The sequence below is a fragment of the Callorhinus ursinus genome, unplaced genomic scaffold (genome assembly GCF_003265705.2).
Source record: "Callorhinus ursinus isolate GAN/ISIS: 27379988/994484 unplaced genomic scaffold, GSC_fseal_2.0 scaffold29, whole genome shotgun sequence".
In the NCBI taxonomy this organism is placed as follows: Eukaryota; Metazoa; Chordata; class Mammalia; order Carnivora; family Otariidae; genus Callorhinus; species Callorhinus ursinus.
This window is the reverse complement of record NW_027397091.1, coordinates 19,506,748-19,529,531: the sequence shown is the minus strand read 5'-3', so window position 1 is coordinate 19,529,531 and position 22,784 is coordinate 19,506,748. Positions and strand designations below refer to the sequence as shown.

Sequence of the window (22,784 nt, the reverse complement as noted above, 5' to 3'; positions counted from 1 at the left end):
AAGCTAAAAAAAAGTTAACAAAGGCATGATTCTCCCCTCACATACCACCATGTGCTCCTGCTTTCTTTTTTTTCCCCTGCTTTCTTTTTAGCAGCCTGACTTCTGTTTTTCCAAGCAATGAGCAAAGCAGCTGCTGATTATGGGGACTTCTGCTCCCACTCGCCACCCAACCAGGTTCCATGGAAAAAGGGAGAATTTTCCATCGCTAAGAGCAAGATTTCCATTTTCTTATGGAACAGGTGGCTACGTTGGTCAGCTTGAGAGAGTGAGATCTTTCAAGTTACCTGAAAAGAATCCAAGTAGAAGTGTCTGCTTTTTTGTTTTGTTTTGGTTTGAGTTGTATCTAAGGTAGAAGTTGGCAAATGTTCTATCCCAGAGCAAGTTCTCCAGGCTGGCCTGAAACAGTTGGCGGGAGGAGTGGCAGCCTGGTAGTGACAGCTAAGGATCCTTTTGGAAAAACAAATGAAGGAGGCTTCTGCCAGATTTGGGTCACCCAGAGAACATCACCTGGGTGGAAGACGGCTTTATGGGTGAGAGAACAGCATAGCATAGAGATGAAGGGAATAGGAAGGGAATCAGAAAGAATGGTGAACAACATATTACCATGAAGGTAAAGAGGGGAGTTGCAAAACCATTTGGAAGTGGAGGCTTTCTGGACTTCAGGAAGAGAGCAGGAAGGAAAAGAGGACAGTTTCATCATGTGGTAAAGAGCTTAGGAACAGTTGGGGTTATTGTCTGCACAAAAAATGAAATGCTGAACTTAGCCTTCAAAGGGAGAGAAAACCATGAAATTAAAGCCAAATGAAGCTTCAGACTGCTTGTCAGTTGAGGCAGGCTCTTCAGCTTCTAGCTCTTTGCTATGAAGAGTCATAAGAGGGGAGAACCCATTTGCTAAACTTGGAGCTGTCCTTGGCCCAGAGCTAAGTAGAGCATTTACATCAGAGTGATCGTTTCAAACATACGGTATCATTTTGAACAAGCATAGTTTTCCTTTAAGAAGGTTGTTTTTGGTTACAGCTGAGAGGAGAAATTGTAAAACATTGAGCTCTTCCTCCAGTGTGTTGCTGAGGAACCACACAGGATGCAAGGAGGAAAGCAACACTGACCCATGTTCCCGAGACACCAGGCAGTGGGCTGAGCTGTCATTGTGTACCTCAACTGATTTCGTCTTCACCCAGTTCGGGGAGGTGGCTTCTGCTATTCTCCCGGTTTTACAGATGAGAAATCTGAAGCTTCTTTGAAGGAAGAGCTAATGAGTCCTCAGTCACCAGTATACCCAGTTGCTCAGGTTCCTGGATGAGAACACACAGTAAGAAATGCATTTTCTATCCTGAAACAGATACACACACATTAATAATGGAAACAGGTTTTTCAAAAAGGACACACGTCTTTGCTGTGTGAGATGCACTGAAAGATTCTATTCTATTCCTTTCCTTTATTTAATGATAGTTTTAATGGAGCATATTAATGAACTCTCAATTGAAATTTGAAAAGCACTTGGTTAGGATTTGTTGTAATCTGATTTGATCCCTCCAAAACCAGTCTTCCCAGGTAAAGCATGAGTTTTAAATTAACGCTACATAGCATCTGTTCTCTATTCTTCCACCTACCCATCCATCCACCCATCCATCTGCCATCCATTCATCTACCCAATAAACATTTATTAGCATGCAGAAGTTGAACCAATTTCCAGATTCTCCATCACAGGAACTGATGCTATCTAATCAACTCTCAGCTCCCAGATGGAAAAACTCAAATCATCAATCCATGCAAAGAATCAGTAAATGGCAGATACATGCTGTAGAAATGCCCAACACCAACAATTATAGATGGTTCCAGAGCTAATGTCTTTGGGTATAACCCCTCCCCCACCAAACAGGAAAATCTTCCTTTGGACAATCAGTCACAAAGACATGAAAACGTGCAAAGAAGGTAAGTGGAAACAGTCACTGTGGCATTCTGAGACATCCCTATTGGAGGTCTCACACAGCAAAGAACATGGATCAGGGACATGAAAACTGAAATCATACCATTCCCAAAGCTCCCTCATTCTTGCCTCTGAATTTGTTGAGTCCTGCTAACCATGACCACAGGCTGTTTAAAATTACACCGTTTGCCTTATTTAATTTTCTTCTGCAGTCATAAATATTAATTAGGTTAAACCACAGAGAGCCTGCATTGCGATCCTTTCACTTCCTAAGGTCCATAAGCAATTAAGATCCACAGTCATTTAAGTACTTGCTGGTTCTTTAAGTCTGCCCTGTGAATCCACTTTTTAATTTTTTTAATTAGGTCAGATTTACAAATCTTAGTGGTTTCTTTTTTGCTACCTAACTTCTCTTGGCCTATGGGTGTTCCCAATTTGATTCTCTTCTTGCAAATATCATCTATGTTCCTCCAACAGGCTTGTTCATTTTCTCTAAAACAAGATGCAGAAAAGCGTATAAGAAAAGTATAATAAGACTCAGAAATATTTGTGTACAGTCTGTCGGCTATCCAGTGACAAAAGTGCACTTTTCAAGCCTTGTTCATTGTCTTCAAATGGTATTTAATGACACAAACAAAAGAGATAATTGTAAAAAATGAGGAATATATAAAGGGCAAGTGAAAGTCTTCTCCCAAACATCCCCAAGGGCCCAACTTCTGGGGTGTCATTGTTAACGGTTTTATGTGTGACTTTCCAATCTTTTCTATGCACAGAGTCAGGGTTTATTTTCACCAAAACTAAATCAAGTCACCCTATCCTGCAACTATTTAACCCTTCATCATAAACATATATACATTTTACACAATGTTAGAGAGATTTAGGTCATTCTGTATAACAGCTGCATAATATTCCACAATAAAGTTGGGTTGATTTATTTAACCATATTTTTTTAGACTTTCAATATTGGGCATGTTGTAGGCACACCACACACTCATACACATGGTGCCAATAACTGGACACTATACCCGTGAGCATTTTCTTTCCTCCCAAGCTTTTTAGAACTGCTCCATCTCACGTGGGGAAGGGGAAGAGATCTAGGTCAGAAAGCCTGGGTGGGGATGGGAGAGCTGGGGGCCTGGAGGGAGGTCAGCATCTCTCACTCCCAAGACCACAGCAACAACGTGAGTTCCCACCACAGACAGGCCTGCGTGTGAACCCTGAGCCTGATGTAAATGTTAGCCCTTCCACAACCTCTCTATTCTTCCAAATCCGTGTCAACTGGGGGACGGGGAACTCCAGGAAGAAACATGTAGAAAAAACTCTTTATTCCTAAATTCAACATGTCAAGAGGGAGAAAAGAATGAAACAACCAGGAAGAGGCGAGAAGGTTTCTCCTTCCAATTTCTACGGAACTGTTAGGATCTGGAAGTGGGTCTCAGAGGTGAGGCACAGGACTCCCACCAAGACCAGATGTTCCCCATCATTAGCATCTACTTAGCACTTTATTTTGAAGACTTAGAGGAATTAAGTCACCAGGTTTCTCTCTTAAAGGAAGAGCTAAACTCTCAGGACTGTGAAAGCTCTAGACCCATTTATGTAGACTACTTTGGAGAATATTATACAGACTTTATAATTCTATATATGATATTAAACAATACATCTAAGATCAGCATCACATATTCCTGTCCTTCAGGCTGAAAGAGGCAAGCCATGTGGTGACTGACTAGCTGGGTGTGAAAGAGACAGCTGCAAAACCAATTTGTATTTTATATCCAGTTCCAAGCAGCTTCATACAATTCCCTCACCAGCCTCACTATCACAACCCACACTGCTTTAAAATCAAACCCAGATTAAGTACTTGGTCTAAAATTCTTACTGTGTTGACATTAATTCTCCAATGGCTTTGATAAATATGAGAGAAATAAGAAGAGTTTGCCCACAGAAAAAATATGTACCCTCCCTTTGAGCAGTTCCTACCTGGAAGGAAGGAGCCCTTTTCGGAATGAATGCCTTATTTAAATTCCCACAAGGAAAAGGTGGTCTAAGCGCTAATTATGAGTGCATATTGCAAATAGAATAAGCATTAAAGAAACATCCTGAATTTTTAAATTCCTCTCACCTTTGAGACTCAGATTTGAATTCCTAAACGTTTCCTACTTTATACAAAAATATGTGAGTAGCAAAGCAAGAGAAACAGTGTGTTTCTTAACGGGGCGGGGGCGGGGAGGGAGGTTCACTTTGGTGTTGTCTGTGGGTTCAGTTTTAATTACCCCTGGTCATGTTGTTGTCCTCATGCGCTGGTGGGCAGCGTCGGTTCAGCATCTGGTCAAACTCTGTGGAAGAAAATTCCCACTCAGTCGTCATCACGAGAAGCCTATGTCTTTTCCAGGAGGAGGACCTGCAAACCTGCAAACCCCATTGGAAATTCAATAAACAGGAATCCCCTGTCTTGCTCTCGCTCTCTCTCTGTCTCTATCATCTTTCCACTTTACTTCATTAAAAATGCATGTTGGGGTCAGCAAAATTCTTGTGAGATATTTAGGAAAGGTCCACAGGGAGGCAAGACCAGCCTGGGTCCCATGGGACCTCTTCCTTAAGAGGAAAAGTTAAGGGGCCTTGGTGGGCATTTGCTGATGCAGTGTGATCACAATGGAAACTTTTCTTAGGCCATTTTCCGTGCTTGGGAAAGGACAGTTTCCACATTGTAAACTGATCATAGCCATAGGTCCCCTATCCCTCCTAGCCAAGCAGAGAGGTCCCTATCTCCTGAAGACCTGTGCAAGCAGAGGAGGTGTGGGACCTGTGGGGAGCTCTGAGTGGAGCATGGGCTACCCCACTATTTTGCTTGCACCTGCAGACACATTTTGACTCCTGCGAGCCGGAAGGTGGAATCCAGATGGCAGGGAGGGTCAGTGTAGCCACAGGTCGGCGAGGGAAGAACTGATAGAAGGTGAAGAAGGACTTAATGCTTGCCATTTTATCAAGACACATCCCACCATCCATCTCGGGACAGACTGCAGGCTTACTGTGAAACAGGCCTTGAAGGGCCGGGCTGGTCCATCTGTGGCCAGGGACCTGCAGCATGGCTTCACCAGGAAGCTTGTTGGAATGCAAACTCCGGAGTCCCTCCCCAGACCTGCAGAATCAGAATCTGCATTTTAACAAGATCCCCAGGGGACTCCTATGCACATAAAAATTTGAGGGGCGGTCCTAGGTCTGGTTAGTCCCAGTGGGTCACTGCTGCTTTATTATGCTACCCCTCCCTATAAAATAAAGCTCCCACTTTTCAAGAAGCTCCACCATCCTCCTTCTGGAATTACCTTTGGAAGTAAAATTGACAATGAATACAGACTTGTACATTACAAACACTTGAGGGCTGAGTGCTCTCTGCGCCAACTGCTGTTCTCACACCCGCAGGACAAGGCTCTCAAGCCAGCACCCACTAGCAGCAGGAGCAACTCCCTGCTGCCTGCTCCTTCTTTCCAAAGCCAGAACCCCCTAGTATCCCATATTCTAGAGGGATTGCAAAAGGTAGTTTAGCATCAGGTAATTTGAACAACACGTTGCTCCTGTCTGGCTGCATTCTGGCCAGATCCATTCTGCAGGCACCATGCCAACTACTTCAGAGGACTGAGTCATTGGTTTTGCTATCAATTCTGGGTCAACACAGGCAGAAACTTCACCTTGGATTTTAGTCCATCACCCTGCCAGGAGATAAACTATTTCTGAATGGTGAAATGTAGATTACCCTTTGGAATAGGCACTGGAAAATTCCTGCATCATGGCTGAAAGGAGGCATGAAAGCATAAGGAAAACATGTTCTGCTAGAATCTGTGGCAGAAGCAGCAGGAGAAAGTAGAAGGAAACACTTAATCTCTATGAGCATGTAATGTAGCCTACCTTGTTCAGGGCTATATCCTCGTCTCTGGAATGTAGTAAGTGCTCATTAAAATAGTTGCTGAATGGACCAACAATATATAAACACCTCTTCATTGTCACTGCTTAGTACTGGAGCAAGTTGTGTATAATTCTTTTATGTTTATGCAGAGCTCCTGTATCATCTTGAGACGGAGACAAGAAGCAAGCACTTGGTTCCTAACCATGAGACTCAAACTCCAGGCGATGCTAAGCACTTTCTGATCTCCACGACAGTCACATGCTGTCATATGCTTCATCCTCTCATACTTACTGGAAGTGTATTTGTTAACCCACGTAAGTAATCAGTAGCTCACAGATCTAATTCTTAATTACCTCTTTGTGTAGACAGTAACTTCTTTGACATCAGCCATAGCAACTTTTTTCTAGATCTGTTTCCTGAAGCAAGGGAACAAGAGCAAAAATAAACTATGGGAATGACATCAAAATAAACAGCTTCTGCACCATGAAGGAAACAATCAACAAAACTAAAAGGCAGCCTACAGAACAGGAGAAGATATTTGCAAATGACATCTGATAAAGGGTTAGTATCCAAAATATATAAAGAACTTGTACATCTCAACACCCAAAAAGTGAATAATTCAATTAAAAATGAGGAGAAGACATGAACAGACATTTTTCCAAAGAAGACATCCAGATGGCCAGCAGACCCATGAAAAAATTCTCAATATCACTCATCACCAGGGAAATGCAAATCAAAACTACAATGAGAAATCACGTCATACCTGTCAGAATGACTAAAATAAAAAACACAATAAGCAGGTGTTAGTGAGGCTGTAGAGAAAAAGGAATCCTCATGCATTATTGGTGGGAATGCAAACTGGGGCAGCCACTCTGGAAGACAGTATGGAGGTTCCTCAAAAAGTTAAAAATAGAGCTACCCTAGATTGCACTACTGGGTAATTACCCAAAGAATACAAGAACACTAATTCAAAGGGATATAAGCCTCCCTATATTTACAGCAGCATTATTTACAATGCCCAAATTATGGAAGCAGTGCAAGTGTTCATCAGTAGATGAATGGATGAAAAAGATGTGGTATATGTATACAATGAAATATTATTTAGCCATAAAAATGAAATATTGCCATTTGCAACAACATGGATGGAACTAGAGAGTACAATGGTAAGTAAAATAAAGTCAGTCAGAGAAAGACAAATACCATATGATTTCAGTCATAGGTGGATTTTAAGAAACAAAACAAACAAGGAAAGCGGGGAGGGGGTGGCAAACTAAGAAACAGACTCTTGACTACAGAGAACAAACTGATGGTTACTAGAGGGGAGGTGGATGGGGGATGGGTTAAATACGTGATGGGGATTAAGGAGGGCACTTGTCCTGATGAGTACTGGTTGATGTATAGAAGTGTTGAATCACTATATTGTACACTTGAAACTAACATAACACTGTATGTTAACAAACTGGAATTAAAAACTTTTTAAAAAAGAAAAAAATTATCTCTCTGTGTAGCAAAGGATTCTGAAGAAGAAAGATCCAGGGTCTGATTCTTCAGGTCTGTGACCGACTCTTCATGACTCCTGTCCCCAACAAAGTATACTGCTTGCCTTTTTGGCAGGAATAACAGAGACTGCCTCCAAGAATAACATTCAAATATATGAAATAGCTCCCAGGGCCACAAATGCAGATGCATCTAATTTAGGCATCCCTCAAAGAGCAGTTTATGCACTCACATTGACATGTTATTATTGCTACTAAAAGTTGTCATTTCTTTATTTTTATCTCTTCCAATTATATTAATTACATGCTATAATAGTCTCACATACTAGAAATGTGCTCAAGATCAAGAATGGTGGACAGGGTGCTAAGTATATACCAGAAATATTTGTCGAACCCTGGACCCAAAAGGCAGAGTGCTGGCCTTCTCCACAGACCCACACAGATGGAAGCAAAGTTGACAACTGCTCAACCCAACCACTGAGAAAGCCCATAAAAGATGAACAATCCATAACTACACCACCCTCCCAACAGCAATCAAATTACATGTACACAGAGAGAGATCCAGGTACCAAATTCATTCTAGTAGCACCCCAAGGATTGTCTTCTTTCTTCTCCCGTGCCATGTTAGGAAGTCACCATCTGTGGCTGGTGTGAATATCACTTCTCTCCTTCCCTCAATTCAAGGAGGGGCATGGCTCACTTTCTGACACAGGTAAGAAAAAATAATATTGGTTTGCTTTTTGGAACTCAAACCTTTGGTCCATTTGAATGGTGGCTTCACCCATCTCCTTTTCAGTGTGAGAATTGAATGAATAGCTGTAAGTTAGTGTGCTAAAGTTTCCATGACATCAGATCTAATATTCTTATTACATATTTCACTTTAATAAAAAGCAATTTAATAATAAAATAATAATAGTATAAAATGACACAACTATATTCCAGAAAAGATGTAGATTGAAGGTATGACTTTACCACTCAAAAATCACCTTAGCATCATATTTATTTCATTTTATTTTATCATTATTTATTATTACTTCTTTTCCTGTGAATCTTGCCCAGGAGAGCAAGATTACATTGTATCCTGGTGTGTTGTGTATTGAACTTATACTGCTGTATTATGCTTTTTTCCCTTCCCACCTTTATCAGCATGTTCGTGTGTGTGTGTGTGTGTGTGTGTGTGTGTGTGTGTGTGTGTGTGTGTGTGTTTCAGAAGACTGGGACATTCTTAATTTTATCTCCAACCTTTCACATAAATCTCCTTTGATAACATATTCTTAGCTAATTACCTTTCCATAAGCAACTGGTGTTCGGGCCATCAAAGAACTATGAAGCCAGCAAGAGTATCTAAGGCTGTGTTCAGTACCAAATAGACTAATTTTGATGGTCAGGGTTTTTTAAATAAAATTTCAGAAATAACAACCCACCCGCTGAAAGTGAAATGATGATTGTAACCTTTGGCACAACTATATGCCTTTTCTTTATAAAGAACTAAAATTCACCCTGAAAATGCCATTCTGTGAATAAGACAGGTGTGGGCATCTGATTTCTGCCAAGCCAAAACTTACTTAAAAGTAAAACGTGTGGAATGCCTGGGTGGCTCAGTTGGTTAAGAGGCTGCCTTCAGCTCAGGTCATGATCCCAGGGTCCTGGGATGGAGTCCCACATCAGGCTCCCTGCTCAGCGGGGACCCTGCTTCTCCCTCTGCCTGCCACTCCCCCTGCTTGTGCTCTTTCTCTGATAAATAAATAAATAAATAAATAAATAAATAAATAAATAAATAAATAAAATCTTTTAAAAAAATCAAAGTAAAACGTGTATTTTCACAAGACTTTGCTGTCACCTTTCCATCTCCTCTGTCTTAATCTCACTTGCAAACCTGCCTGATAATGTCCGAGAGCAAGGCCTGCCCTGGACATTTATTCTCTGAAGGGCTTCAGGAATTGGAGGATTGATGAGCCAAATGCCACCCTCACTCCCGACCCCCGCCCTTGGTATTTTACAGGTTATTTCTTAGGGAAGCTGAGCTCTGTTTATTGATATCCCCTTCTCCACGGGCTAGTGTCATATCACAGAGAGAGCTCCCAGGTGAAAAGGGTTTTGCTAGGGGAATGCAGGATAGTAGCGTCTTCTCCCCAGCAAGAGCAGAGGAGGCCCAGATTTGAGCCCAAGTCAAATCCGCTGGGGCAGCATCCGGAATAAAAACAGCGTGCTAACACCAAGCACAGTCGGCAGTTATAAAGCGGCCTTATACGGAAACGGGGCAGCACCGAACGAAAAGAAAGGAAAACAGGGAGGACACGGTCAAAGGAAAGCTTTGCAGGTCTCGGTCCTAGGTAGGTTTAAACTAAGGAGGTATTAGGGGAAACATCTGTTTTCAACCCAAGTTACCCGCGAACTTTTTCCTGGAGAGAAGCTCCCAGAGCAATTTACAGCATTCCAGCCTGAGGCTTTCGTGCCAGACGCTCTGAATAAACCTTTAGAAACCGAAGCTGCCGGGGAGCACCGGGAGTGTGCAGGGGAGGTAGCGCCTCCAAAGACCTCCGCGCCGGCGACAGAAAGCGAACCTCAGGCTGTGTGAACGTTCCTGCTTCCTCGCAGCAACCCGCGCCTACAGCGCACTGCAGGCCACCCTCCCCTTCCTGGGAGCGGCCGCGCGCGCTCGGGAGGGTCGCGTACTGGCGGCTTGAACCCTACCCGAGCCCTCGGCGCTCCGAGGAGGCAGGAGGCGGTTTGGGTTTGCGCAGAACTTCGGGAGACTCCAAAGAAATGCTAACCCCATATCTGAGAGGCGGGGAAAAGGTGCCCAGGCGCCTGGGTTTCGGGGTTAGGAGCGCAGGGGTAGAGGGCTCAGGTCGGGCCCGAGGACCGCGCGGCCGATAGGGGGCGTCCTGTCACTGCGGAAGCCGGTGGCGAGCGCTCCCGGGTGCGTCCGGATACCGACCACCAACTCTGGCGAGAACTTGCAAGGTTCGCTCTTTAGGAAGGTAGCACTTCTTCCTCCCGCGGACCTCCTCTCCAGGTCCCTCTCGCTCCTTTTGCTCGTGGAATAATTTCTAGAACCATAGTTTCGATCTGGAACAAAAAGAAAAGGCAGTGGAACACATACATATATGCACAGATTAGGTTAACCAGAATGTGCGATTCCATACGCACCAGAAAGCTCTCTGTCCTTGTTTCGCAGGTTTGTCTGTTTGGACGTCTCTCTCTCTCTCTCTCTCTCTCTCTCTCTCTCTCTCTCTCTCTTTTTACTGAATTTGAGAAGAGCTCCTTGGCGGGTGGGATTGACAGTGTGTTTTGAGGTGTGTGTGTATGTAGGTAGCTGGTCCTGGGCCTCTGCAGAAAGCTTTAAAAAAACAAGTAACTTACCTTTTCAGCACCAGTGCGCACCCCTCTTCCCCAAGCCCTGGGGAGAACAGTTAACTTGCTCCCCTCATGCTCTGAGACCCAGTGAGAGATGCAGGGAATCTGGTCCCTTTGGCTCCCCAGCACACACTCCCCAGCACAAGGTGTATACTCCCCAGCACAAGGTGTATACACCCCACAACACACTTCCCAGGTGCACTGGGCCTGCCGGCCTCTCCCGGGAGCCCTCCGCGATGCAAGTGACTTTCAAAGCCACGCAGATTTTAGATTTGGGGGATCCTGCCCTGGCACTGTCTAGGTGGGGTTCATTAACCCCCTCACTATGAATGGGTCAAACCCAAAAATGGGTCAAACCGTTTGAGGTTCAGCACAAAAGGTGGTGCCAGTGACTGCATCTGGTTCAAAGTGATGCAGGCCTGAGATACCTGGGGAAGCGGGAAGGGGTGGTTTCCCTGCATAGACTGCTCTTCTTGCTGTCCTTCTGGACTGACCCTCATACAGTCTTTCCATTCTCGGTGCTCAGCTCAGGGCCTGCCACCTAGCCCCTGTCTTCTGGCACCATTACCCATCACGTCGGACAGGTGCGCCAGATACCCACGATTTCCTATTTGTTCTTTATCTCTGAGATGGGGGCACAGGGCTGGATCCTCATGGCCCAGCCTGTTTTTAGAACCAAGAAAAGAAGTCCACATCAAACACCTGAAATACCCCAAAACCCTGCAATCTGGGCTCATTAGGGTGTTGATAGCTGGCCCAGGAAAGATGATAATCTGAACCCAGAAGCTGGAGCAAAAATAAAAAGGAAGTATATGATTGCGGGGCTTCTAATTCTTATAAAAGAGCCCCTCAAAAAAGCAGAGAACAGAGACCCTCCTGAAGTAAATTCCATGTGTCCCATTATTGATTCCTTTATTCCCCTCTCTCCTCCCGCCTCACCCCCCACCTCCTGTCCTGTTTGTTTTAGTTACGAAATGCTGTGGGCACCTCAGTTGTGACTGCAAAGTAACCTTGAAACACGGCGTCCTGAATGTCAGAGACAAATAGCAGTCTCCCAACCGTCGACTGCAGCTGGCGGGGCCGCGTGCGCCCTGTGCTCGGCGATCGGACAGTGGTCTTGCCCGACAGCCACCCCTCTGCCCGTCGTCGGAGGCTGGGCTCAGAGGAGGCGAAAGCCGCGACGGCCGGACCAGGCGCTCCCCGAACGCCTTCCGGAGGCTCTCCGGGTCTTAACTATAACAGGGAGGGGCCTCCCAGGAGCAGCGGCAGGCGAGTTCAAGGTGTGTACAGTTTTTCTAAATATGACAGCGCTTTGCAAATTGGCTCTGTCACCGTCTTGTTTTGACAGGGAATGAGCACTGAGAGCGAAGAAACCCGGGATGAGTAAATGCGGCGTTTCTAAGGCTCTGCGGAGGGGCAACCTGGCGCCGAGGCCGGGCGCGCCCTCGGACAGGCGCACCAGGCGCCGGGCGCTAGGGGACCGGGCGGGGGTCAGAGCCTTGGGCCGCTCCCGGGGTGCCTTCCTCCCAGGTCGCTCCTCCCACGGGCCCTCCCTGCGCGCGCGGGGGGAAAGGGGGCTGGAGCAGGAAGCCTGCGCGCCCACTCGCCCCGCTTGCCTGGCCTGGTACTGGTCTGGGGCGCGGCGGCAGTGGGGCGGGCGCCGGGCGCCGAGGGGCAGGTGCCGGGCGCCTGCCGAGGCTCCCTCTCACCTAGGTGTGAGCTGATTATTCAAATGGGCTGCCCCGGGTCTGGGGATTGGAGGCCCGCGCCGGCGCGCCGCGCTATATCACCAGCCGCCCACGTCACTGCGGCACTTGTCCGCTCCGCGGTCTACACCTCCTCCTCCTCCTCCTCTCCTCCTCCTCCTCCTCCTCCACCTCCTCCTCCTCTCCTCCTCCCTCTTTCCACCCCCCCACCCGCCCCCGCGCCGCGCGCTTCCCGCCGCCTCCCGGCAGCTCGCACTGCCAACCTCGGCCTCCGCCCGGCAGCCCGCAAGCGCGGCGGCGGCGGCGGCGGCGGCGGGCGGCGGGCGGCGGGCGCTCCCTGCAGCGGGGCTCGGGTCCGGGCCTCCTCCCATTCTTGGCCCCCTCCTCCCGTGGCTGACCCCTCCCGCCCATTCCAACTACCGCCTCCGGCCGGCCAAGGAAGAAAGAGGGAGTGGAACCGGAGAGAGGGAGTGCGAGAGAGGGAGGGAGGGGACCGTGCCTTGGCTGACTTTTTTTTTTTTTTAAAGAGGGTGGGGGTGGGGGGTGATTGCTGGTCGTTTGTTGTGGCTGTTAAATTTTAAACTGCCATGCACTCGGCTTCCAGTATGCTGGGAGCGGTGAAGATGGAAGGGCACGAGCCGTCCGACTGGAGCAGCTACTATGCCGAGCCGGAGGTAGGCACTCGCCTTTTCCAGGGGGAAGTGGGGTGGTGGCGTTCGCACTGTTCCCCAACCTCAGGACCGCTTCCCTCGCCGGCACCCGCCCCCCACCCCCAGCCGCTCTGGGCAGCCGCCTTTTCCACCCTCCTTCGACTCAAATGGGTCTCTTTTTTATACGACACACTGTTAGCCTTGAGATAATATTAACTTTGTGATCAAATATTGACTTGCGGCGCCTCCAAATCCTCTTCGTGGCCGAGCCACGCACTATCCTAACAGAGTTATGTTTGGCAGCGCGCGGCTGGGGAGGGGTGGGAGGTCGGCCGGCGAGGGGGTGGGGAGCTGGAGAGAAGGTGGGTAGGAGTTGGGGGCTGAGGTAGAGGCAGATTCAAAAACTAGGGACAAAGAGAAAGGAAGTTTGTGGCTGCAAAGCCCAGCCGCGTGTAGTTCAGTTCTCGGTCTCCGCGTAGTTCAGTTCTCGGTCTCCTCCCTGCCCCTCCACTCAATGCCTCCAGCTGGCCCCAGACTCTAAGCAGGCACTGGGTTTTGGTTCCCCTGGGGCCAAGGATGGGGTCCCGAGAGTAAAGATGAACAGAGAGGACCCTGGGACAATCTCCGCTTAAGGCCGCCAGGGCGCCCTAGGCTGTGACCCACAGGTTGTTCACTTGGGTCGGAGGTGGCATCCGAGGCCGCGGCGCGGACTCGGTGTGCTGGCCTGAGAGTTGGGGAAAGGAGACGCATTTGGGGTGCCTGGCTTAGGGGTACTCCGGGGGACCCTTGCTTTAGAATCTGAGCACGGAACAGAAGGGCTAGGATCCGGCTCCATGCAAACTGCCGCAGCCAGCTTGCCACCTCCTCGAGGGCTATCCGGGCGCGCTCCGGGTGAAACTGACTTGGTGTCCGGGGCCGGGGCGGGGGGCGGGGGGAGCAGACGAGGGAAGGACTCTCCAGAGACCTCCCCGCAGGCGGGGGCTGGGCTAGCCCGGTGGGTAGGAGGTCAGGGCACGCTCTAGTTTCGGTGCTAACCCTGTGCGCCTCCCTCCCTGGGCTCTGTCCGCAGGGCTACTCCTCCGTGAGCAACATGAACGCCGGCCTGGGGATGAACGGCATGAACACGTACATGAGCATGTCCGCGGCTGCCATGGGCAGCGGCTCCGGCAACATGAGCGCCGGCTCCATGAACATGTCCTCGTACGTGGGCGCGGGCATGAGCCCGTCCCTGGCCGGCATGTCCCCCGGCGCGGGCGCCATGGCGAGCATGGGCGGCTCAGCCGGGGCGGCCGGCGTGGCGGGCATGGGGCCGCACCTGAGTCCCAGCCTCAGCCCGCTCGGGGGACAGGCGGCCGGGGCCATGGGCGGCCTGACCCCCTATGCCAACATGAACTCCATGAGCCCGATGTACGGGCAGGCAGGCCTGAGCCGCGCGCGCGACCCCAAGACGTACCGGCGCAGCTACACGCACGCCAAGCCGCCCTACTCCTACATCTCGCTCATCACCATGGCCATCCAGCAGAGCCCCAACAAGATGCTGACGCTGAGCGAGATCTACCAGTGGATCATGGACCTCTTCCCCTTCTACCGGCAGAACCAGCAGCGCTGGCAGAACTCTATCCGCCACTCGCTATCTTTCAACGACTGCTTCCTCAAGGTGCCCCGCTCGCCCGACAAGCCCGGCAAGGGCTCCTTCTGGACCCTGCACCCCGACTCGGGCAACATGTTCGAGAACGGATGCTACTTGCGCCGCCAGAAGCGCTTCAAGTGTGAGAAGCAGCTGGCCCTGAAGGAAGCCTCAGGCGCCACGGGCGGTGGCAAGAAGGCGGCCGCGGGGGCCCAGACCTCGCAGGGCCAGCTCGGGGAGGCCGCCGGGCCGGCCTCCGAGACTCCGGCGGGCACTGAGTCGCCCCACTCGAGCGCCTCTCCGTGCCAGGAGCACAAGCGAGGAGCCCTGGGGGAGCTGAAGGGAACGCCAGCCGCGGCCCTGAGCCCCCCGGAGCCGGCGCCGTCGCCGGGGCAGCAGCAGCAGCAGGCGGCAGCCCACCTGCTGGCCCCCCCCCATCACCCAGGCCTGCCGCCCGAGGCCCACCTTAAGCCGGAGCACCACTACGCCTTCAACCACCCTTTCTCCATCAACAACCTCATGTCCTCGGAGCAGCAACACCACCACAGCCACCACCACCACCAGCCCCACAAAATGGACCTCAAGGCCTACGAACAGGTGATGCACTACCCTGGCTACGGTTCCCCAATGCCGGGTAGCCTGGCCATGGGCCCGGTCACGAACAAAGCGGGCCTGGACCCCTCGCCCCTGGCGGCAGACACCTCCTACTACCAGGGAGTATACTCCCGGCCCATAATGAACTCCTCTTAAGAAGACGGCTGGAGCGGGCTAGCCTGGGACAAGGACAAGAGAGAGGAAGTGGGGCGGAGAGTTTGAGGAAGGGGTGTTAGCGGGATCCAAGGGAGAAGATATCCATTACATCCCCACCCCCAGGACAGCAGTCTCCCCTCACCTTCGGCAGCTCTCCCTCCCAAACAGAGGGGCCACACTGATATCTGTTATTCTATATAAGGAGGGAAGGCAAAAAGAGAAATAGTCAAAAACAAACAAACACAGAAAAGAGGAAGAAAAGAGCAAAAAGCCTCCTGTTTCCACTACTGTGTAGACGCCTGCTTCTTTAAGCATTTGAGAGTTCTGATTTTTTGTTGTTGTCTTTCTCCTCCAGTGCTGCTGTTGCAGGGAAGTCTTACTTTATTAAAAAAAAAAACAAAAAAACAAAAAACAAAAAAACCAACAAAAACAAAAAAAAACAAAAACAAAAAAAACCCACAAACTTTTGTGAGTGACTCAGTGTAAAACCATGTAGTTTTAACAGAGAAGCAGAGTTGTACTATTGTTTAAAAAGAAAAAAAGATGTAAGGGTCTGTTGTAAATGACCAAGAAAAGAAAAAAAATGCATTCCCATTCTTGACACGGTGAAATCCAGGTCTCGGGTCTGATTAATTTATGGTTTCTGCGTGTTTTATTTATGGCTTATAAATGTGTGTCCTGGCTGAAAGGGCCAGAGTTCCACAAATCTATATTAAAGTGTTATTGCCAGTTTTACCCCTTGAATCTTCAAGATTTTTTTTTTCCCTTTGCCTGACTTGAAAAATAAACAGGTCCAGAAAGTATTTAAAAGTGTGGGGAAGGGGATCCTGGCCGGTTGCTGATTTCATTTTATTTTGGTGAAGGGGAGGCATGATGGCTGTTGTTTTAACATTTTATTATTAAAACTTTCAGACACACTGAAGTTGAACAGATTTTACAGAAAACACAGATGTACCCATTGCCCAGATCCAACAGTTATTGTTTCACTATACTTGTTATATCACATATCTGTCCAGCTATTTACACCTCTGTTCATCAATTCAGGTTATTTTTTCTAAATGCATTTCAGATGCTATCAAGCGCATTCAGAGTAGTATGGCCATAGACCTAAACGCATTTCAAAGTAAATTTCAGACGTCAGTACACTTCCCCCTAAACACTTCAGCAAGCACATCATTAAATAGAAATTGATATTATTTATGATTACTTTTGGAGGTTTTTTTAAAAGATTTTTATTTATTTATTTGACAGAGAGAGACACAGAGAGAGGAAACACAAGCAGGGGAGCAGGAGAGGGAGAAGCAGGCTTCCCGCAGAGCAGGGAGCCCGATGTGGGGCTCGATCCCAGGACCCTGGGACCATGACCTGAGCGGAAAGCAGACACTTAATGACTGAGCCACCCAGGCACCCCACTTTTGGAGTTTTGAATTTATCTTTACACACAATGAAACACACATCCAAGGTGGACCATTCCCTGGGTTTGATGCAGGTTTAGCTTTAAAGTAGGGAGAAAACTATATATCTTAATTTCCAATCTGGGTCATGTGAAGTTACAATGTAGTTGATGTCTCTTGGGCCCCAGGGGGCTGACTTCTCTGGGGAGAAGCCTGGATTTACTGTATTTTCCAATCTTAGGCCTCCCTTCAAGTCAGTGAGCCCAGACTGGATTTGCAAATTCCTGTTACAGCACTTTCATCTCTGCTTCTCTGGCACCCCTTTACCCTCCTGTGGAATCAGAACTCTTGCCTGGATCCTACAGCCTCAGGTCTCTGTCTACACTCCACCACCCTATCCTACCCTCCTCCTTTACTTAGGTGTTTGCCTCGGCAGTCCTAGCTGTAGCCAGAGAGCAGTGAGGCTTCTGGGACCACCTCCTCCCACTCCAGCACCTGATCTGGAGAAACAGACCTTCTTCTGGTGGTGTTTAAAGGGATCGCTCAGGGTGATGGTCCAAATCTCTTTTTAAAAAATAAGGTATATTTGGGGATGAGGTGGAGATAAGGGGGTATCTTGCGCTGCTTGTCCAGTGACCCTGGCCAGTAGTGAGAGCCCAGGGTCTGCAGATGTGCTTACTCCGCCTCCCCACAAACACCGCCGCCTTTGGACAGCATTCAGTTAGCCCAAGTTGGGGAGCCAGGATTGCGGGGCCAAAGGGTATGAGGAGGTATTTTGTGAGCCTTAAAAGAAAAATCCAAAAGCATAAAGAAAGACCCAGAATAGATTTTTACAAATCTTGCTGTATCTCCCTACAGATGGCGTAGCCTCCCTAAATAGGCAGCCAACCGAACTGGAGACCCCAGAGGCGAAGTGGGGCCTGGGAGCGCAAAGGGGGCCCGGTTTTGACTTTGCCTGGGGCATGTGCAGGCCTACAATCTGGCGGGGCGAGGGCAAGAGCCACTGTCCCCGGCAGATTTAGGGATGAACCGTGCACAGCTATCTTAAGGTGGGCGGTTATTCTCCGCAGGCTTCTGAAGCTGGGACTTTTTGTCTCAAAGTTTCACAGCTCAGGACCCTGTTTTCAGGGACTAGAGTTTTGGGCTTATTGACCATCCAAACCAGGAGTGTCCCAGGTTCGTCCCAACCCTGGAGACCCCCCCCCCCCGCCCGCTTCGCCCTCTGCCACCTTGCGGGGTCTCTGCCTCCTCAAGCCCAGGCCTTCCCACGCGCTTGAGGGGGTTTGCCCCCCCCTCGCGTCCCCCCCCCCCCCCCCCGTCTCCAAATCCCTTTTTAACATGCCACATTGTCCCAGGAACACAGGGAAGAGAAATTGGGGCGGGGTGGGGGTGGGGGGGATCCGGAGGCCGCAGCCAGCAATCAGGCCCGTCTCTCCCCCTGGCAAGGACACACACGTCGTGAGCCCGGCCTGAAATGTGTTTCATTATCACATAAAAGGCTCCCGTGGCGAAGGAGCCGAGAGGCAGGGCCGGGGGCCGAGTGGGGGACAATGGAGGCTGAAAGCGCTGCCCTAACCTGCTATGTTTCGTATCGCACGCCCATTGTGCGAGGGTCGTTTTAAACTACTTAGCGCTCCCCCCCTCCACTGATCCCGGCCGATAAGATATAGTTCTGTCCGAATACATAAAAAGGATGTCGGGGAGCCGGGCGCTTTCGGAGGCTTTTCTGCGCTTCTTGTGTCTTTCACACACACCGCCCCCCCCCCGCCCGCCTCAGCCCCCTCCCCCAGCCGGGCTCCAAGCTCCCTAGCTCACAGATCGTCCTCCGCCCGCTTTCCCCAACTCTTAAGTATTGTAGGGTGCGGCGTTTCTTTTTTCCTCCCTCTCTCTCTTTTTCTTCCTTTTCCCCCGCGCCGTCCGCGCGTCGGTTTAAGCAACCCTGATCTGTGAATAAACAAAGTCAGTAAACAACCGAAAAAAACATTCTAGATCCGAATTCCAGGAGGGTAAACTTTCCATGCCACGTCACACTTCAGCAAATTTACACAGATATTATATTGCCTCCCCCTCCTTTATTATTCTTTTTTTTTTTTTTTTGCTAGGATCCCATTGTACTTAACTGAATTTTATAACGCTGATCGATATCTTGGTAAAATATTCATTTTTAAACTAGCGGGCAGTGAAATCTTTGCTTTGTGTGCTAAAGTCAACAGTCGCTCGGTTTGAGCTCAAATAAATGCGGAGATGCCTCGGCTCGGAGCAGTCGGCCGCCTCCCTCCGCGCGCTGGACGCTCTGCCGCCCGCCCGCCGCACCGCAGGTAGGGAGCGCGCCCACTCTGGGGCCATAACCAGGTCCCCTGGGCAGCGTCCGCCCCCCATTCCGGTCCGCGCGCCTCCCCTCCCCCAGCCAGTCCCTTTCCCTTCGAAGGGCTCCAACGCGAGGGGTTGGAAGGTAGGGAGTGGAGAAGCTAAGTCAGTGAAGAAACCTGGAGTTTGGGAGGTGGCCTTTTTTTCGCGGATTTCTGCGAATGCACGGTGTGGGTGGATAAGGGAGCGAAGAGTTGCAAACAGACTCAGTCTGGATTCTGAGCATAGACAGTTTGGTGGGGCCCCGAAGCTACGGGAAGCCAGGTTCCTGCAGCGCCTCTGGGCTGGAGATTCGATCCGACGGCCTTGCGTTTCCTAAGGACAGTGAGAGGGTGGGGGGGGGGGGAACGCCCTTGGCCTCAGAGTCTGGGGTGGGTGCCGCGGAAAACGGCGTGCTGGTACCGGGTGGCTGCGGGGGCAGAGGCCCGAGAGTGGCGAAGCCGTCCCCCCAATCCCTGCGCGTACGGGTTCTAGTCTGGTCTAGGCTTTTGCCCCAAGTCCCTAAATCGGGCAGTAGTGGGGGTCGACGCCATGAGGCCATCAGGGGAGGGACAAGGCCTTCCCAAGAAAGGAGTAAACTTTCGTTCTCGCTGCAAGAAGCGGCGGGTGCCCTTTACGCACAGGCGCGCACCGCTGCAGACAGGTTCGGGAGCCTCGGGTGTTACAAGCGGGACCCCGGGTGGGGGGCAGGCGGAGACAGAAATAAGCCACTAGGCCTTTTATCCTCATTTTCCCAGAAGCTGGCCCGGCGCAGGGGCGCGCTGCGGTGCGGGAGGACGGGAGTTTGGAGGGCAGAACAGAACCAATCGCATCTTTCTGCGCCGGCGGAAAGACGCCGCCTCGGAAAGCTAGAAGTTCCAAAGCTACCAGTTGAAACTGCAGGAACTCCGGGTTTCCAGGACAGGGTATAGGATACTGAAAAGGTGTCTTTCCTCTGGGGTCTACCAGATGTCGCCTGAAATTTGCATTTCCTCTAGGTTGTTTGTTTTAAAGGGCTAGACATCCGGCCTTGTTTGAAGCCCGCGCAGACTTCTAGGTATTTCGCCAAGCAGGGAGACAAGCGCTCTTCCCGTCTGCCCCAGAATCACCAGATCCCGAACACAAAAGGGCAGAAATAGGTCCCTGTGATTGTCAGGGTCAGTTATGTGGGCACTTCTGTGTGGAGAGCACGGGTCCCCCTCCCCGCCTTCCCTGGCGCCCCGGGCCGCGCACCTTTGTCCCCCTCACCCTCGGCGGGCTGGAGAGAGAACCCGCCGAGCTCCAAAGCCACGGTTCCGGCTCGTGGCTGGTTATCTTCCCTAAACAAGATGGAACGCCTGCAGGACATACAACTAGGCTAATCGTTTTTGAATAATTAATGCCTCCCCGTTCCTCTGGTAATGCGCGGCCTCGGATCCGTCAATTACTTGTCATTAGACGAGTGTCGCCCCACGGCCTTCCCTCGGGCCTTTGATGGCGCCCGGTCACCCAGCCCAGCCCACTCACGGCCGAATGAAAAGGTGCCCGGCCTTTGAGAGCCGGGTGCGGAGTAGCAGCGGCCCTCAATTCAGTGCGAGTTTTGAAAGAAAGACCGTCGCTGAAGAGATGTAATCTTCCAAATGGCCAATTTAAACGCCTGATCTTTATCGCCTGCCTTCTCCCGGCTTTATAAAGAAAAGCAGGTCCTCAGTGCTTTGGGGGCCTTTTAACGTGGGGGTGGGGCGGGGAGAAGCGACAGATGAGGCTTAATAGGGCATAGGGCAGGTGTTTGTTCAAGAAGGTACCTGGAGGTACCTCCGGGTGACTGGTTTTCTCAGGGGCAGCGCATTCTCCTAAGCGTCGGGGCCTGGAGGTACCGCTGGCTCTGAAGGCGGGGTGCGCGGAGACAAGTCTTAACGGAATGTATAAATGTATAAACCAGAACCGTCCAGAGGAAGCGGCAGGGCCTTTTCTGTCTGTGAACCGTCACCCTGCCAGAGGCGATAGGACAGGGAATATTCTCAGAGTCCCCTACCCACCATGGGCCTGGACATTGCAGGGCAGTCGGTGCCCACCAATGGCCACAGACTTGTAGGCACCAAGTCCTGACCCACAAAAGAGGCCCCAGGACACCCACACACACCTTAGAGACTCCAACCCCAATTTACTGTCCCTGCTGTATCAGAAGAGCAAGATTTGAGACCCCAAATGCCTTTGCTGGGCTAGGGACACTGTGGAGACCAGCCTTGGCCACAGCACCATGGCAAGCCAAGAGGGGATGGAATGAAATTAAAACAAAAACACAAACACAAGAAAAAACTTCCAAGGTTTGTGACTTGATTTTCCTTACATTTCTGCTGCTTCCTCCTCCCCCTCAAAAGTTCTTCTTAAAGTAATATCTGTGAATATCTGAGGCTCTCAGAGCCTTACAGGCTTTACCCTTTGAGCAAAACCAATGTGCTGTATCTGTGCCGCTCTCAGCCTTACAGAGTTCAGATCACAAGTTTCTCATACCCTCTACCCCCAGGACTGGTTTTCCTCTGAGAAGAGGAGAAAAGAAAACATGAGGGATGGAGAAAAAAAACATCATGAGGAGAGTGGGAGAAACTTTAAAAAGAAATGGATGGAGAAAGGGTCACTGGAACATGCTTGTGTGCCTGCTTGCCCCCAGAGGGCCCCGGGCTGAGCCTTAGGCCTTCAGCTTCAGACTCACATCCCTTCTATGGCATGCCATAACAATTGGGAGTTTTTGAAAAACTCCTTTTTGATGAGATTCACCGGGTATGGGCAGGATGTTGCAGGCACCTCCAGAGACAAGCCAACAAAAATTGCACAGAATAGATGCTCATCCCCAATGGAGCTCTGCGGGGTCCCCACCTCCAGGGGGCTTCTTCTCCCTTTGACAAAACTCCCAGGGAGCGCCCTACCCTGGAGCTCTCCAGGGGTTGCCTCAGAAGCCTAAATCCTGGGGCATCTTCCCCATTCTGTTCACAGCCTTCTTGCCCACTCTCTTATCCTTTTTCTCCTTTCTTCTTTAAAACAATCATGTGTGTCCCCCCTCACCCCCTCCCGCCATTGTATTTGTTGATGACCTAACACGCTCACACCAAAAGCCACACACAGAAAACCAACAACGTGGGATGGGAGGAGAGACCAATTATGATTGAGGCTAACAAGCGGGGAACACCCAAGTTGAGGCCGGCTGTCTCCTGGGAGACTGATGGAGGCTTATTTTACAAGCTGTCATTCCATCGTGGTCCCTATTGCCAGATTGGAGGTGATTCCTATTCTCCCTCCCCTCAGCCCCTGCACCCATGGGGCTCATTCCAGATTCTTTGTATCCCCTGCAGAAGAAGCGGCCACCAGAGTCCCTCCCCTGCCCAGGTAGAACAAGGGTGTTTTACAAGCACATCCTCCCAATAGTTTTCTTATTTTTCACATCAGTGGCTGTTCCTCAGAGCTCTGAGCTCACTGCCAGCAAGACGTGAACTGGTCACACATGCCCCCATCCTCCTCACCAGGTTCCCATTAAAATGCTTTGAGGACTTACTCTTTACATTTCTCCCTTCTTCCTCTTCCTCTTTCCCTTCCTCTTCTTCCCCTCCTCCTCCTCCTCCTCATCTTCCTCCTCCCCTTCCTCCTCCTCCTTCC

General features: G+C 50.1%; 1 protein-coding gene and 2 long non-coding RNA genes across 4 annotated transcripts in view; 2 read left to right on the top strand and 1 right to left on the bottom strand.

The window, feature by feature from the left end:
- Window positions 1-1,158: 1,158 nt before the first annotated feature.
- Window positions 1,159-7,964, bottom strand: LOC141370253 (uncharacterized). Its single transcript, XR_012374148.1, has 4 exons — window positions 7,891-7,964; window positions 6,179-6,241; window positions 4,198-4,260; window positions 1,159-1,292 (listed from the first exon to the last, which is right to left on the bottom strand). It is a non-coding gene; the product is annotated as an uncharacterized lncRNA (long non-coding RNA).
- Window positions 7,965-11,704: 3,740 nt separating this feature from the next.
- FOXA2 (forkhead box A2) lies at window positions 11,705-16,241 on the top strand. 2 transcript variants are annotated; one of them, XM_073878481.1, is made up of 3 exons: window positions 11,705-11,961; window positions 12,992-13,061; window positions 14,107-16,241. In XM_073878481.1, the coding sequence occupies exons 2-3, from the start codon at window positions 12,993-12,995 to the stop codon at window positions 15,412-15,414; spliced, it is 1,377 nt and encodes a 458-aa protein (XP_073734582.1). In that variant the 5' UTR covers window positions 11,705-11,961; window position 12,992; the 3' UTR covers window positions 15,415-16,241. The 2 variants fall into 2 exon arrangements, with proteins under 2 accessions (XP_073734582.1, XP_025732804.1); XM_025877019.2 differs by lacking the exon at window positions 11,705-11,961 and having other exon boundaries at window positions 12,564-13,061.
- Window positions 16,242-18,996: 2,755 nt separating this feature from the next.
- The window catches only part of LOC141370252 (uncharacterized), a 32,542-nt gene continuing 28,754 nt past the window's right edge, over window positions 18,997-22,784 (top strand). Inside the window, exon 1 of the long non-coding RNA XR_012374147.1 lies at window positions 18,997-19,126. This is a non-coding gene — a long non-coding RNA (uncharacterized lncRNA). The remainder of the gene's footprint in view (window positions 19,127-22,784) is intronic.

Excerpts from the sequence above, each read along its gene's own strand:
- FOXA2 (XM_025877019.2), top strand. The coding sequence starts at position 12,975 with ATGCACTCGGCTTCCAGTATGCTGGGAGCGGTGAAGATGGAAGGGCAC. Across the intron at positions 13,062-14,106 it reads GCTACTATGCCGAGCCGGAG|GGCTACTCCTCCGTGAGCAA; the intron begins GTAGGCACTCGC and ends CTCTGTCCGCAG.